Source organism: Neodiprion lecontei, chromosome 7 (genome assembly GCF_021901455.1).
Source record: "Neodiprion lecontei isolate iyNeoLeco1 chromosome 7, iyNeoLeco1.1, whole genome shotgun sequence".
NCBI lineage: Eukaryota > Metazoa > Arthropoda > Insecta > Hymenoptera > Diprionidae > Neodiprion > Neodiprion lecontei.
In genome coordinates this window covers 19,945,490-19,959,765 of record NC_060266.1, presented here as the reverse complement: position 1 = coordinate 19,959,765, position 14,276 = coordinate 19,945,490, and the positions used below count along the sequence as shown (strand labels likewise).

The 14,276-nt window shown below is 40.0% G+C and overlaps 3 protein-coding genes across 3 annotated transcripts; 2 read left to right on the top strand and 1 right to left on the bottom strand.

Annotated features, from left to right (window-relative positions):
- The first annotated feature begins 3,144 nt into the window (after positions 1–3,144).
- On the top strand, positions 3,145–6,115 carry LOC107220872 (CWF19-like protein 1). The gene is made up of 4 exons (XM_015659640.2): positions 3,145–3,928; positions 4,032–4,689; positions 4,762–5,728; positions 5,812–6,115. Exons 1-3 carry the CDS (start codon positions 3,309–3,311, stop codon positions 5,059–5,061), a joined length of 1,578 nt encoding a protein of 525 aa, XP_015515126.1. The 5' UTR covers positions 3,145–3,308; the 3' UTR covers positions 5,062–5,728; positions 5,812–6,115.
- On the bottom strand, positions 5,124–6,930 carry LOC107220873 (methylthioribulose-1-phosphate dehydratase). Its single transcript, XM_015659641.2, has 5 exons — positions 6,725–6,930; positions 6,503–6,597; positions 5,796–6,064; positions 5,520–5,721; positions 5,124–5,331 (listed from the first exon to the last, which is right to left on the bottom strand). Exons 1-5 carry the CDS (start codon positions 6,752–6,754, stop codon positions 5,214–5,216), a joined length of 714 nt encoding a protein of 237 aa, XP_015515127.1. The 5' UTR covers positions 6,755–6,930; the 3' UTR covers positions 5,124–5,213.
- A 92-nt stretch (positions 6,931–7,022) lies between these two features.
- Positions 7,023–13,553, top strand: LOC107220871 (germinal-center associated nuclear protein). Its single transcript, XM_015659639.2, has 4 exons — positions 7,023–8,906; positions 9,347–12,004; positions 12,200–12,481; positions 12,572–13,553. Exons 1-4 carry the CDS (start codon positions 7,501–7,503, stop codon positions 13,164–13,166), a joined length of 4,941 nt encoding a protein of 1,646 aa, XP_015515125.2. The 5' UTR covers positions 7,023–7,500; the 3' UTR covers positions 13,167–13,553.
- The last annotated feature ends 723 nt before the right edge of the window (positions 13,554–14,276 follow it).

Genomic DNA, 14,276 nt, shown 5'->3' with positions numbered 1-14,276 from the left:
TTCACGGTGCGCGGTTGACTCCCCAACGAACGTGTTCCTCCCAACTTCGTAAAACATCGTCGCCCTGCCCCTTTCAATTCCCTCCGCCAATCCCCGCCTCGTTTTACTTTCCTCACACAACGGGGGTTCCCCCTCGTCCGTATACGTCGAAAGAGGGGGCTGTTCGCGCGTGTAATTGCGATGCGGTGGCGCTGGCCACGCCCCACGGATCCTGATTGGCCGGCGCCGCGTTTTTGGGCGGAGCCGACACGCCCACTTCACGTTTTTCCCTCCCGGCCTGACTGCGCAGAGGAATCTGCGCACGCAGGAGCTTCGCCTGTGTGTGTAAGCCGGGATTTTAAACAGGGTGACTCTTTTTCAACCGAAAATCAACCCGACTGATATTTTTCTACGTCGTACGCCGCGTACGGCGTTGGCAACCCTCCTCGTTTCATCCGCGACTAGCTTAAGGGCTTTTACACCAATTTCTTTTACAACATTCTAGACACCAAGGTGAACGTATAAATTCATTCTTTTTTTTTTCTTTTTTTTTTCCTTTTTTGTACTCTTCCGGTCCTTCGACATGCGCTTATACGTACCTATACCTACCCTTCTTTCTGGCGTGCGGTCTCTCACGGAAACGAAGTTACAAGCGTGGGGGAATAGCTTCGGCTTCAGGGATGCGCGATGTCTGCTGAACGGGAGATAATTGCGCTGCTGGTGATTTAATTTAATTAGCCCAACTTGAGATCCAGCTTTATACTCACTTCACTCCGAATCTTCTATTATATTGAGTAAAAATTCAGATAGTATAGTCGAACTCGTCTCATTTCGTTTCTTTTTGCGTCAGGCTGAAATATCGACCTACCTACATTGTCCATACGAAGCATAGAATGAGATGAACTCAATTTTTAACTGTACTTATACTGTATTAAAATCGGTATAATCTGTATGAGTGCAACAATAAGAATCAAGACTACGCTGTATAAAATTGGCGGTGTTCTAAACGTTTTCTTTCTGTCTTCTTTTATACAGTGGTATTGACGTATCTTTTAACTGGACGTATGATACATCATGGTGCCTGGTATTTTGAAAAAAAACGGACTTTCTGGGTAATATCGTCATCCGATAACATTGTGTTCACAAAAAAAAATAGATAAGGAAATTTATTATAACTTGAATTTGCAGTAAATAACATAAATCCTAGCTTCATATTATATTATCCCAGCTACAGGTACATCATTGAGAGAAAAAACAGTCCGACATAGCTACACACGTGTATATGTATAATGCAAGTCTCGATCAGAGCTTACATTCCGATTTAAATTCTCTGCTGTTGAATTTGTGTTTCTCCGTTATTTTATAAGACTGTAGTTTTATACAGGCTTCTTGATCGTTTTGTTTTTAATGTACACACCTAACGTCTTTCAATTATTGCGTGTCAATAATCTTATCAAATTTCCATTATAATACCTCCCAACAGCTCTACAAAGATATCACATCTATTTTATACAGTAATTACTCTTCTTCCTTCTTTTATAAAACCGAGAGTTTGGGGTGTTTGCTATGCGAAGACATGAACCATCATTGAAAATACAAATCGTAAATCAATAGTCACTGACAACTCACTCACTAGTTCCTAAAAGCATTGCCCGAGCACCTGAGCAGCCAATGTCGTGTATGATTGTAATACCCATACATATTTCTGATATTTCCCAGTGTACGGTAGCTGAAAATTCCCAGAGAGTATCGATTCTATCCTAATAAATTCGGAATTTGCAAAATCTTGCAAGTTTCTCACGGTGTTAAGTCGGTTCACCCGTAAACGTAAACAATACCATGCACTTGCAGTAGGTACTTGTGTAGGTACCAACTCACCTGTGTAGACATACCATGTAAATTGAATTCTCCGTCGTTATGGTGGTGAGTGGAAGAAGGTGCACGGACGCCTGTCGCTACAGTGCATGGCCATAGAATCGCAGGTACATTTTCCACCAGGTATATATATATATATATATACGCGTCCCATGCCGAGGAATTTTATAACAGGCAAATCGCTTCCAGATGTGCTGTTCCAAGTCTACGGCAAACTCGCTTCCAGTACCCGAAAACTAAGTACAGTATAGTTACAAACCGAGGATTCCCACGAGTCTCCTACTGGGACAAACTGTCCAGGCAGGTTGTAATTACTATGCTGGTACACGAAATTCTTGCTTCAAAAATTTTTCACGCTGAAGAAGAAACCGTGTATTGGTATAGATGTGTATGACAGGTAGGACGAGGTTATTGCTCGTGGGTGTTGCAAGTGCACTGTGGGAAAATTCTTACTCAAGCTGTAACAACGCTTTCCACGTCGTAAATCAGGTGAATAATTCCGCCTAGTGTACGTGGGAACGGTTCGTTATTTAGGAAGGCGAAATGTCTGCACAACTACTCATGAATCCAGATCTCCCATTATACGAAAACTGTATATATACGTTGCATTGCGAAAACACGAAGATTATTGTAATTTCTTTTATTGTAGCTTTTGTATGAATTCGGAGTAAAGGATTGATCATTGTTCCTATCTTACTGTGCTGTTTCTGATATAAGGCTTCCAATTCTTACATCTTCCACGAAAATAAGAACAGAGCTGCAAATTAATTGTATCGAAATTTGAATTCAATGCTTTGAACTACCTCGGATGCGGATTTTATTTTTCAAGAGTAAGATCGTAAACTTACATGACTTTTTCCCTAGGATATTTCTCTCTTACTTAATCGGAAAATAATTTGCCTATTACACGATGAAGATTTTATACATTGATATAATTCTCCCTATATTTTCTCAAATGTCATTTCGTACGCACGTATAAAAGTTGCAGAAAATAATCAGATCTGCAAAAAAAAATAGAAGAGTAACCAAATTGTATAGCTTGATAAGTTTCATTGATCTATAGACTTGTCATCATGCGTTACAAAAGAACTTACCGGTGAAATAATCTCTAGCCAACGAACCTCGTGAAGATTCGATCGGACACTTCGAATTTTGAAATTCGAATGATTTACCGTTTGCGCGTGTGTAAGATGCGATTGGGATACCTACGCGCATTTACCGTCGGTAAAACAGAAACGGAAAGTGTTGCGTTATTGTGAAAACGCACGTTCCATCAAGCTCGTCATGTTACCGACCGACTTGATACCTAACCTAAAAAACTGTGTTGAAAAATTCTCGTCTGTTACACTGTTTACTGTCAAATTGTACCGAGCGTTAGGCATCATCGGTACCATCCATCGAGTTGTTGACATCCTGATCTCTGCACAGGTAAAAACATCCGAAGTAACTGAGAAATGTCTGACAAGCAGAAAGTGTTGGTATGCGGAGATGTGAGAGGAAACTTCAAAGCGTTATTCACAAAGATCGAGGTAATAAACAAGAAGTCTGGACCGTTTGACTTTCTGCTTTGCGTGGGGAACTTCTTCGGTCCAACTAACATCGAACTGGAGCCGTACAAAAATGGTATGAGACACATCTCTGTGCCAACTTATGTCATCGGTCCAAACACAGAAGCAGACGTCGAGCACTATCCCGATATAGATGGGTGCGAAATATGCCCCAATCTTACCTACCTCGGCAGACGAGGTCTCTACAATTCATCGTCGGGGCTGAAGATCGCCTACATCAGCGGTGTGGAAAACTCAAACTCTGCCAGATCCTCTGGCGCTTACAATTTCAACCAGACCGACGTTACGGCCATCAGAGATATTTGCCTTAAAGGACAGCCCAGCTTCAGGGGCGTTGATATTCTTCTCAGCTCTCCCTGGCCGCAAGACGTCACAAATCTCGATCCCAACAATCCACAGTTCAAATATCACGGCTCCAAACTCGTGGCGTGGCTCGCTGCCCATATCAAACCAAGATATCACATCAGTGGACTTGAGGATATACATTACGAAAGACCTCCGTACAGGTGAATTGGTTTTTTTCAAAGTTTATCACATGTTTGAATAAAAGTTTCAAGTTTGGCGATTTGTATTAAGAAATTTTCCTTATTTTCTGATTCATTTCAATAGGAACCACGCACCGAATGGAGACAGCATCGAGATAGCCTCAAGATTTATAGGTCTGGCTTCAGTCGGCAATACACAGAAAAAGAAATGGCTTTACGCCCTGAATCTCACACCTGTTGATCGCACAAGACTCTGTGATCTGGCGCTAGGAACGACAGACGAAACGCAGAGTCCTTATCCGCTATCTTTGCTGAATTCTAAGCACTCCAATCAGGCGGATGACTCGAGAAATACCCAGTTCTTTTATGACATGGACTCCAAGGACGATAAAAAACGATCCAAAAATCGCGATGGCGGTTTTCACAAAAAACCCAGGCCTGAATTTGACCAGGCCAAGTGCTGGTTTTGCCTTTCCAGTCCTGAAGTATCAAAACACTTGGTCATTTCCGTTGGCACTGAAGTTTACCTCGCTTTAGCCAAGGGTGGATTGGTCGACGATCACTTCTTGATACTGCCCGTGACACATCACGCCAGTCTTTCCATCTTGCCAGATAACGTTGCCAAAGAAATGAAAGCTTTCAAGAAAGCCGTGGCCAAGTATTATGCCAGTACCGACAGGGTACCAGTATTCTTTGAAAGAAATTACAAGACTTCACACTGTCAGCTACAGGCTGTTCCTGTTCACAAAAATCAGGAACCTGCCTTAAAGGAAACATTCGAGGTACGATGAGTAATTAAAACGACCAAGCAAACTTTGTCACGTTTCAATTTCTTTTCTGTTATTTCCCAATAGGAGTTTTCCCAGAGCAGTAATTTCCAGCTAGATGAACTCCCGCCGCGAACTCAGCTCGAACAAATAGCCCCGGCAGGAACGCCCTATTTTTACGTTGAACTTCCAAGTGGTGAAATGCTCTACCACAGAATCAGGAAAAGTTTCCCCATTCAGTTTGGGCGTGAAGCATTAGCAAGCGATCGGATATTGGACATGAGCGATCGCGCAGACTGGAAGGATTGCCAGTTGGACAAGGAGGAAGAAACTCAGTTGGCAAAAAAAATTAGACAGCAATTTCAAGAGTATGATCCTGCTGCATGAAACAGGAGATAATCCTGAAAGACACGCAAAGTGCAGTATCGCCCACTTGGTGCTGATGGAAATCACATTTTATATTCGCCAAATGCTTTTTATTTTCGTAAATTGTAAATATATGAAATGCCTCCAAAGTTCGACGTCCTTTAAAACATATTTTATTGAATTTCTGTACGCTGAAACCGTAACTCGTATTGCTCGGGTGTTGCCAAAGGGTTTAAATTATGCTGTTTCATCTGAACAGCGATGTCGAACAAGTAGTCGTAGCATTCTGTCCTGTAAGCGAAAGAAAATCGATATTCGTTAGTAATTTCAATATGTCGAATAATAGAAATTGAATAACTCTTACGCATGGAAAAATTTTAGTAAAAAAACAAACTTGATTCACAGTTTTGGAAATGTCGTCACATATATCAACATCATTCTTTAAATTCTTCTGAAAAGTGATAATCTTTTTTTTTTACATTGTCTTAGCTTGTTGCCAGGTGTCGCCCCATACATAAACGCCGTGCCTTCTGACCAGAATGGCGCAAGTTTCTGGATATTTTTCAATAATCTCTGCCATACGATCTTTCAAGTCTTCCTCAAACGGAGTATTTTCTATAATCGGCACAACCAGCTCTTCGTCGTAGCGATAAGCGCGTCCTGTTTTCTGATTTCTAATTCCTAAAAGGTGAATTATCTATTCAGTATGCCAGCCAATGTACAAGCAAACAACTGCTGCAGTTATTGACAACTACCTTTTATCATCTCTAGATGAGTGATGCGGAATTCTGTTTCTGGCCAAAGCAGCGTTACCATGACTGCAAATTTGGAATGGGTGTGTATAACCGCCCCTGCATTTCTTGCAGTATAAGCGCACATAAACAAAGGCGTGCACTGCGATGGTTTCAGCTTTTTCTCATCGGGAGGAGTCTTCTTGACGGTCCCTCTTATATCGTGAATAAACATCTCGTCAGGACTGATACGCTCTTTCTGCACACCAGAAGGCGCTATATAAATTTCGTCGCTATTCAAAAAATGAAAAAGTAATTTAATAAATCTTTAATATTTTCTCCTGGATCAGCTAATACTATCAAACTTCCAGGATGTCCAGTCAAATGTTAAAAATAGAGTTGATTATTTTATTATAATTATCTTAGAAATGAGATATGCTGATTGAATGTAGAAATTACAAAAAGTAAATTCGCTTCTGAATATGCCATCCATTTACAAGTGCAATTTATTTGGCAGATTGTAAAAGTTTCAAAAGAAACAAGTGGCAGTTTGAAAACGAGACTGCTTTTTAGTTCAAATTCACGTTCGACTTCAATATTGTATCATAGAATTCCAAGTAATTCATAGTCTTGCGATAATTCCCTGATTTAAAAAATTACAGTAACTATTGGACACCCTGGAATTTCTCCTTGCATGCTGAATTATTTTTTAAATTGATGAGGATAATAACCCATCCTTAATAGAGATACCGCCTCCAGTTCCAGTCACCCATCCAAGGTGATAAAACTGCCTACAAAGTTCAGGAATCAAATTGCGAGGATGCTCCTAAAAATGAAGTTGATTTCTCATCATTCGGTTTCCAGATTTCAAATTTTCCGTTCAAAGAACGCAACGATTATACTCAAAGTAGCAACAATCAGATCGAATTATCTAACACTTCGGTAATTCATACCTTCGGGTAATTTGCGTCGTAGAAGTCCATAGCGAACTGCAAAGATTATGATAATTTATGACACTGAAGCACGTCGTTGAATGATGAGTTCGAGTATTTTTCAACTCAACTGTGAATATTTAATAGATGATAAGAATTTCCTTATCTTCCTGACGAGATCATTTCGAAACGGGCCTTCGAACTCTGAAAATATAACGCATATTTATCGAGTTTAGGCCAGGTTAGGTTGACGTTAACTTAGGGTTAGGTTATGTTTGGGTTGACTAGGTTAGGTTAGCTTGAGAAACTGCGTGATGACTGTGATTGTACACAGTTTACGCGCAAATTTCGCATCATAACCGCCTAAATGAAGATCTAAAACGTGAAATTGGGCTAGCGAATCGTCCACCAATAGCAACATGATGTCAATTCATTGACATCCTGATTCCCTGTATCGAATTACGAAGCTGCTGGTTCGTCTCTGTTGAAGATTCTCTGATCGCAGACGAAAACAAGTGACAATCGCAGGTGAAGTTTTTCACCCTTTTCATGATGATCTAAAACGTGAAATCGGGTTAGAAAATCATCCACAGAGAGCAAAAAGACGTCGAATCATTGACATCCTGATTCTCCGTTCCGAAATATCAATTTACGAAACTGCTGCTTCGTGTCTGTTGAAAATTCTCTAATCGCGCTGCGTCACGTCTTTTCGCCTTTGCGGCTGCAGAGCAGAAACAAGCGACAGTCGGAGGCGACGTTTTTGACCCCGAGATACGAAAAACAAGCGAATCGTCAGAATGTCGGAAGAAACGGAGCTGCGGGAATACCTGGAAGAGGACGGAGGAACGATAACCTCTGAAAGCTTTACCTTCGCTACACCAAGTTTCGTATCAAGTCCTGACAAGGTAATAAACTTCGGGGTGAATTCTGAGCATGTATTTTCCGCCCGCCAGAACCAGGAGAACTCGTTCATTTTCGCACCTCCGGCAAGCGCCTCGCAATTCAGCTCACAAATCGAAGACTCTGTCGAGGAAACGGTGCAGGAACTAAAGGCGGTCAGAAAGCTTTACAACGCACCTTCGGGCCTTTTCACTTCAGCGCTGCAAGGCTTCAAGGCCACGGATAAACTCATCGAGGATTACGGTCATCTCAAAAAACATGCCAAGTCGCGTTCTGCGGTTAAAGAGGACACGAGAAAATCAATCACATGCACCAACGTCCCCGAGCAACTGTTGACCAAAACGGCGGCGAAGGAATATTTCACCCAGTTTGGCCAAACGGCGAAGATTGCATTGAAACCTCGTAAGACCACCATCACCGTCTACTACACTAACAGGGCGGCGGCAAACGCCGCGTTTCACAAAGCTGGTCAATTTGCGGGAAAGATGTTTGACGTGTCTTGGACGAGTTCGGAAGTTGCGCCTAAATCTTCAACGAAAAGGACAGTCAAATCTGATGAAGAGGCTGTGAGAAATCTCATCACCGCCGACAAGTACACGGTAAATGCTGAACTCCAGGCTATGATGGGGCTGGAGTACAATATGCACGGCGTTAAAACACCACAGGCCTTACTACCCCCTAAACCGAAATTGAAAAAGTCTAGGGAGGTCACAAAACACGAGAAGCTGCCGTCCAAGGCTGCCCTGAAGTCTGAGAGACCCGAACACGAGCCTCAGGCGATTGTGCCTAAAGCAAGCGCCGAGGAGCTGCAAAACATCATTCGTCAAGCGGCTTACACCGCAGAAGAGAAGTACAAGGTGCTGGAAGCGAGAGATAGATTAATAAGACTAAAACAAATAAAGCCAAACAGTTTGGCGGCAGCCAAAATAACTATAGGCACTTGTCCTGATATGTGTCCCGAGAAGGAGCGACTGATGCGCGAAGCGCAGCGGCAAGTAGCGCTATACGAGCAGCTCGAGAGCAGAGAATACAGGATAAATCACACCAAGGCTGTAAAGCAATATTCGAGGTCATCAGCTGATCAGGAGGAACCGCTGGCCCATGAGTTGAGGCCTGTCGCGTCGTTGAAAATGACGATGAGCTACCTGCTACACGAGATCATGGACATGTGCATGGCAGAGAGCACAAACCTGGCAGAGTGGTTTCACTTCCTATGGGACAGGACGAGGGGCATTCGCAAAGATATAACTCAGCAGGAACTGTGCTGTGTAGATAGCGTTGAGCTGGTTGAACAATGCGCAAGGTTTATTTTATTTAATCTCATTTTAATTACTTAAAAACAGGTTTACACTCCATACATTCAATACAAAATCACTATGTGGCATAAAAATATATAAATTTTAAACATTAATCAAGGAGAATTAAGTATATAACATGAATTATAATTGATATGAAAAATAATTAATGAATTCGATAGTCTTCTTTTAATCGATATTTATATATTTGTTTTTGCATTTCATTTTTAGATGATGTGCAGATTGAAAAAAGTTAAAATATATATATATATATATATATATATATACATTCTATAAAATGTAAAAAGTAAAAGAAAAAATACATATATTATTTAACTTATTCTTATTTCATACTTTAATGAAGTCTTCGGCAAACCAATTCACTACTTCATACCTCATTTTGCTCTAACATCTTGACAATACATTCATGGAGATATCAATTTTATAGGTTTCACATATTCTGTTCGGAACGTCTGTGCGCTGAGGGGCCGTCCGTCTTTGACAAGAAGATAAATACCGAGAACTTGACCAAGTGCTTGCAGACGTTGAAGTACATGTACCACGACCTCAGGGTGAAAGGAGTCACGTGCGAAAATGAAGCAGAATTCAGGGGGTATATCGTGCTGCTCAATTTAGACAACGCTAACTTCATGTGGGACCTCCAAAAGCTGCCACCCGATATACAAAAGTCTCCCGAAGTCAGATTCACCATTGAAGTTTACTCGTCCATTGACTCTCACAACTTTTCCAAGTTCTTTAAGCTTGTCAAAAAGACGACTTACCTTAATGCCTGCATTCTGCTGCGGTACTTCCAGCAGGTCAGGGTCAAGGCCCTGTCTGTAATGGTCAAGGCTTACTGCAGAGTCACATTCAACCCGTTTCCACTCTATGAACTAATTGACATCCTTGGATTTGAAGATGAAAACGAAGCCGTTAACTTCTGTAAACAAGTTGGGCTCAACATTTCCAAGGATGAAATGGACATTGTTTTAACCAAAGAAAATTTCAGCGAGCCTGAATCGTCCATTGAACAGGGCAGAGCTATTCTCACTGTGGAATCCAAACGAACCCGGCATCGTCTGAGTGTCGGGCAATGCATCGCAGGTGGTAGAATGCCTGAGAAAATTTACAAAAATCATATTCCCCACGACAGTTTTGATTCAAACGGATACCTGCAACCCAGCGCCATTAACGTCGAGGATCAAACTAAACAGTACAAATGTAAAACAGGCCCGGTCAAAAATGATCCCTATGAATTTATGGAGGAAGACACGATTAAGTCTTCGCAGAAATTAAGACCACAGTTGAAATCAGAGGATCGAACTGATACTGGGACCAGAAAACCAAACCAAACACTTTTGGCTGAATCTTCGAGCAAATCTGCTGGCTTCGGCGATGTTCTTAATAAAAGTGATAAAATTCCGCCATTGTTTCCCACTGTCTTTGACCAAGCTCCTGTACAAAAGGTACAATTTTCATTTATAAAACCATCCACTGCTTTCCAAAAGTCGGAAACTAACACACCGTTTGTATTCAGAGCAGATACCAGTTTACCACTTGAAAACAAGGCTTCAATTTCTGATGTGAAGCCTTGTCAAAATTTGGGGGATGGAGATAAATTTAAGAGTCACAGTTTTGGAGCATTTTCAAAGCTGAGTCAAGGCACAGCTCAGATTGGGAACCAGAAACCAATTAGCGAAAATAATACAGGTTTACAACATGGACTCGAGACGTCGAAAACTAAAGATATTTCCCCGTTTTGTATGCCTCAGAAAAAAAGTATATTTTCGGAGATTACGCCGAAGAATATTTTTGGAAAACCTGATAGTAGAGTGCAAATTGTGGGTACCAAAACAGTAAAAACAGATGCGACAAGGGAATTTGAAAAAAAAGAAAGAGAAAGAATTGAGGTAGAGTTGAACAAAAAGAAATTAGAAGAGATGCAGAGACAGCTTGAAGCTGAGAAACAGAAACTGAAGGAATTGGAACGAGCAAAGAGGTTGAAGGAGGTAGAAAAAGAAGCCAAACAAATCCTGAATGAGGTAGAAGACGAGATGATGAAGGAAATATGCGAATCTGTGCTAAAGGAAGCGATCGATCTACAAAAAATGTACGACGTGCTGAGCAAAAACGAAACAGAATCTTTAGTAGACCAAATTGTGTTGCAACTTTGTACGGAACTTCTAAAGGAAGAAATACGTATCCAAGATGGATTGAACAGAATATCGAAACGAATCGAACATCGAATAATGAAAAAGTATTACAAGACTTGGAGGCAAAATGTCACTAAAAAGAGACGTCAAAGAGAAGCTCTCGACGACACACCGGTTTGGCTACAAAATCACTCGGTCAGCGAGTGCGCCAGACTGTTATATCACCATGAGCAGGATATGGTACTCGACAACATGAGGAGAAAAAGATTAAGAACCGATTCACCACCACAGGAAGACAATCTTGCACCAGTCGAAGTGATAATATATGCCGGAATAAAGGAGAATTTAAAATCGTCCGACAACGAACTGATCCCCAATGTATTTTGGAAGCTTGTTATATCATGGCCCGACGTCGAGCACCAGGTTCAACTGTGGCAGTACAAAAAAATAATGAACACCTACCTAAATCCTGAAAACTATACGCAAGAGCCGATAATGAAGACCTACAGTCCGAACGAGTACGAAACCTTGAACATATGCATAAGACACTTTGAGGGTATAATCAATGATTATAATTTGGTCGGAACTGATGGTTTGTTATTTTTGGCAGCCTCTTCAGAGAACTTGAATACAGTCAAGCGACGTTTGTCAAAAACCATTTTGTCCAGATCCAAGCTCATGCCTATACCAATAGCGATTGTATTCCTGGGACCTGATGACCTGGTGCCAGAGAATGTAGAGTTGGAGCTTGATTTAGAGATTCTATTGGAATCTGGCTATGTATCTGAGTATACTGTCGTATTCGAAAAAGAAATTAACAAAAGTCAAATACTCAGATTAATCCAAAGTGCTGCACTCTGGTTAACAACAAATAAATCACCTGTTGTACCTTTGGAAATGGATTATCTTAACCAGGTGTTGAGCGCTTGTTTAACTCAAGAATTATGGCTAAGGTGAGGCACTTTCACTAATCAATCTCCTCATTACCGCTATACGTTCTTAGAAATTAGGAACTGTAATATTTTCACATTACTGAAGCTAATTGCCTCAATTATAATTTCTGTTACCTGTGTTTCCCTAACTTCACGTGTAGTTCTGCTTCAATAGAAATCAAACTATACTCTCATTCATTCACTTTGTTTATACAGAATACAAGGACACTCCAACTTCAACAAACATCTAGCCTCAGCGTTAGACGATCCTGCTTTCATCATTAACTTGCATAATGAAGCTGTTACGCATCTTACCGATATATTTTTGGACCCAGAGTCCTTACAATACACTGAGTTTCCAAGAGAATTTAAGTCGCTGTTGAGTGACCAGGTGGACCTGCCATACAGCTATGAGTATTTTGATAACGCATGGAAGAACGAGCAAAATAGATCTGAGCTTGAGCAAATTATGAACAGTTTTCGACTGCCGGATTGGAAGTAAGAATTTGTTGACCGATTTTTAACGTTCAGTAAAGCTGTCTATGTATTCTTACTACAACTTTATTTTATAATTTTGTGCTTTTCCAGATATCAGTGGCCAATAGCAAACATGTCGGAACTTCACAATGCAATAAAAAACTACTGTTCGAAAGCATTACCTGACTATAATTGCGATGACTTGGCTTACAAAGTTATGAACGCTCTCTTTTTTATGACCGACAACTCGCAAAGCCTTAGTTTTATAGAGGTGATTCTAGAGATCGCGAAGAGAAAGATTTTATTGCTCGAAACGGATTTAAGAGTAGTGTATAATAAAAATCACGTCAAACATTTCCGTACGTTGCCGTGGTGGTTTAAATCGAGTATATTGTTGGAATACATTTCACAAAAGGAACTTGACATCCAAAACCAAGCGAGTGAAAAAACTTTTATGAATGAACCGTTTGAAAAGCGGCAGCGATTGCAACCCGATTTTAACGATGATTTAGATGTAGATAGTTTCTATGATCGTAATGACAGCCTAGCTGAATATTGTAAAGAAAGTCAAGACCGAGTTATGACTGTACACGGTATGTGTAAACAGTTTGAACTCGATATGGAAAAACAGAAAATGAAAAATAAAGCGCTGAACAAGCTCTTGGAACAAGCTTTACTAGACGAAGATCTAAATATTTTGAATTGATGCTAGGTGTAGGATAAATTAATAGCACTTGACATTTACACAAAAGAGTGAAATATTTATTTAAAATAATGTAGTAAAAAGCCTTTCTACTTTATTGAAAAAAAAAACCGCAATAAATAATTGAAACGGCCTCAAATTCATTATTTACATCGAGTTATAAGAAATTTAATTGATTTTTCAACCCAAGTGCTATCTTAATAAAATTATTATCTAAACTAAATTGTAAGTTTCATCGTAATTATGGTAAGTTTGTACATTTCGCAAAATAAACTCCCTCCAATACAAGCAGAGGAAAAAAACCATACTCGGGCAAGAACAACTACAGTGACAATTTAAAAATTAGTTGTGTACATATAATTATTCAAATAAAATGTTGTGTAAATTATATTTTTCTCCGCCTTTTGGAATAATTTTGATAAAGAGTATGGCCAAAAATACATGCAGATGAAAACGAATTATTTTTCATACAAAGAATGCTGTTTATTATAATCTTGAGAGAACTACTTCCAAATTTTAATTAAGGGGACAAGAATATTGAATAAAAGATTGCTTTGTAATATCTTCAGATAGAATAATTTGGCATATAAAAACTCGAGAATGTCAGGCTGTGCAATTATCGAATTTTTTATACTCGAAGATGCTTTTGAACTACCTATCAAAAGAACATGATTTTCTCTGTTACAATCTTAGGAATATTACCATTTAGCAGAATGTTACAGGGTTTTTTAAAATCTGAAAATCGTCATTTTGGCCTCTTTTTTAAATCCCCCCCATTTTCCGCATTTTATCCCATCGTGATAAAATTTTCTATATCAAATGCAAAATGTTCAAATTCTTTTACATGTTTCGAACATCGAATACAAATCGATTTTTCCCCGTTTTCCGTGTAATCGTTAGTGACTTATTCAGGTATTAATCTGTCCCGAATTTGCGTCTGGATTCGATGTTTAGCCGGTTAAATTACGGACGTTACAGGATATTCGGATATAATTATGCAGCTGTTTGGAATGTGTATTACGTTATGCGTCATTTACGACACTATCGACATTTCCGCAAACCATAATACGGGATAATGAGTCATACGGACGGGGAGGAGGAAAGAGTAATGGT

Excerpts from the sequence above, each read along its gene's own strand:
- LOC107220872 (XM_015659640.2), top strand. The coding sequence starts at position 3,309 with ATGTCTGACAAGCAGAAAGTGTTGGTATGCGGAGATGTGAGAGGAAAC. Across the intron at positions 3,929-4,031 it reads TACGAAAGACCTCCGTACAG|GAACCACGCACCGAATGGAG; the intron begins GTGAATTGGTTT and ends TCATTTCAATAG. Across the intron at positions 4,690-4,761 it reads CCTTAAAGGAAACATTCGAG|GAGTTTTCCCAGAGCAGTAA; the intron begins GTACGATGAGTA and ends ATTTCCCAATAG.
- LOC107220873 (XM_015659641.2), bottom strand. The coding sequence starts at position 6,754 with ATGGACTTCTACGACGCAAATTACCCGAAG. Across the intron at positions 6,598-6,724 it reads ACGACGCAAATTACCCGAAG|GAGCATCCTCGCAATTTGAT; the intron begins GTATGAATTACC and ends CTTCATTTTTAG. Across the intron at positions 5,722-5,795 it reads TCATCTAGAGATGATAAAAG|GAATTAGAAATCAGAAAACA; the intron begins GTAGTTGTCAAT and ends TTCACCTTTTAG.
- LOC107220871 (XM_015659639.2), top strand. The coding sequence starts at position 7,501 with ATGTCGGAAGAAACGGAGCTGCGGGAATACCTGGAAGAGGACGGAGGA. Across the intron at positions 8,907-9,346 it reads CTGGTTGAACAATGCGCAAG|GTTTCACATATTCTGTTCGG; the intron begins GTTTATTTTATT and ends TCAATTTTATAG. Across the intron at positions 12,482-12,571 it reads TTTCGACTGCCGGATTGGAA|ATATCAGTGGCCAATAGCAA; the intron begins GTAAGAATTTGT and ends GTGCTTTTCCAG.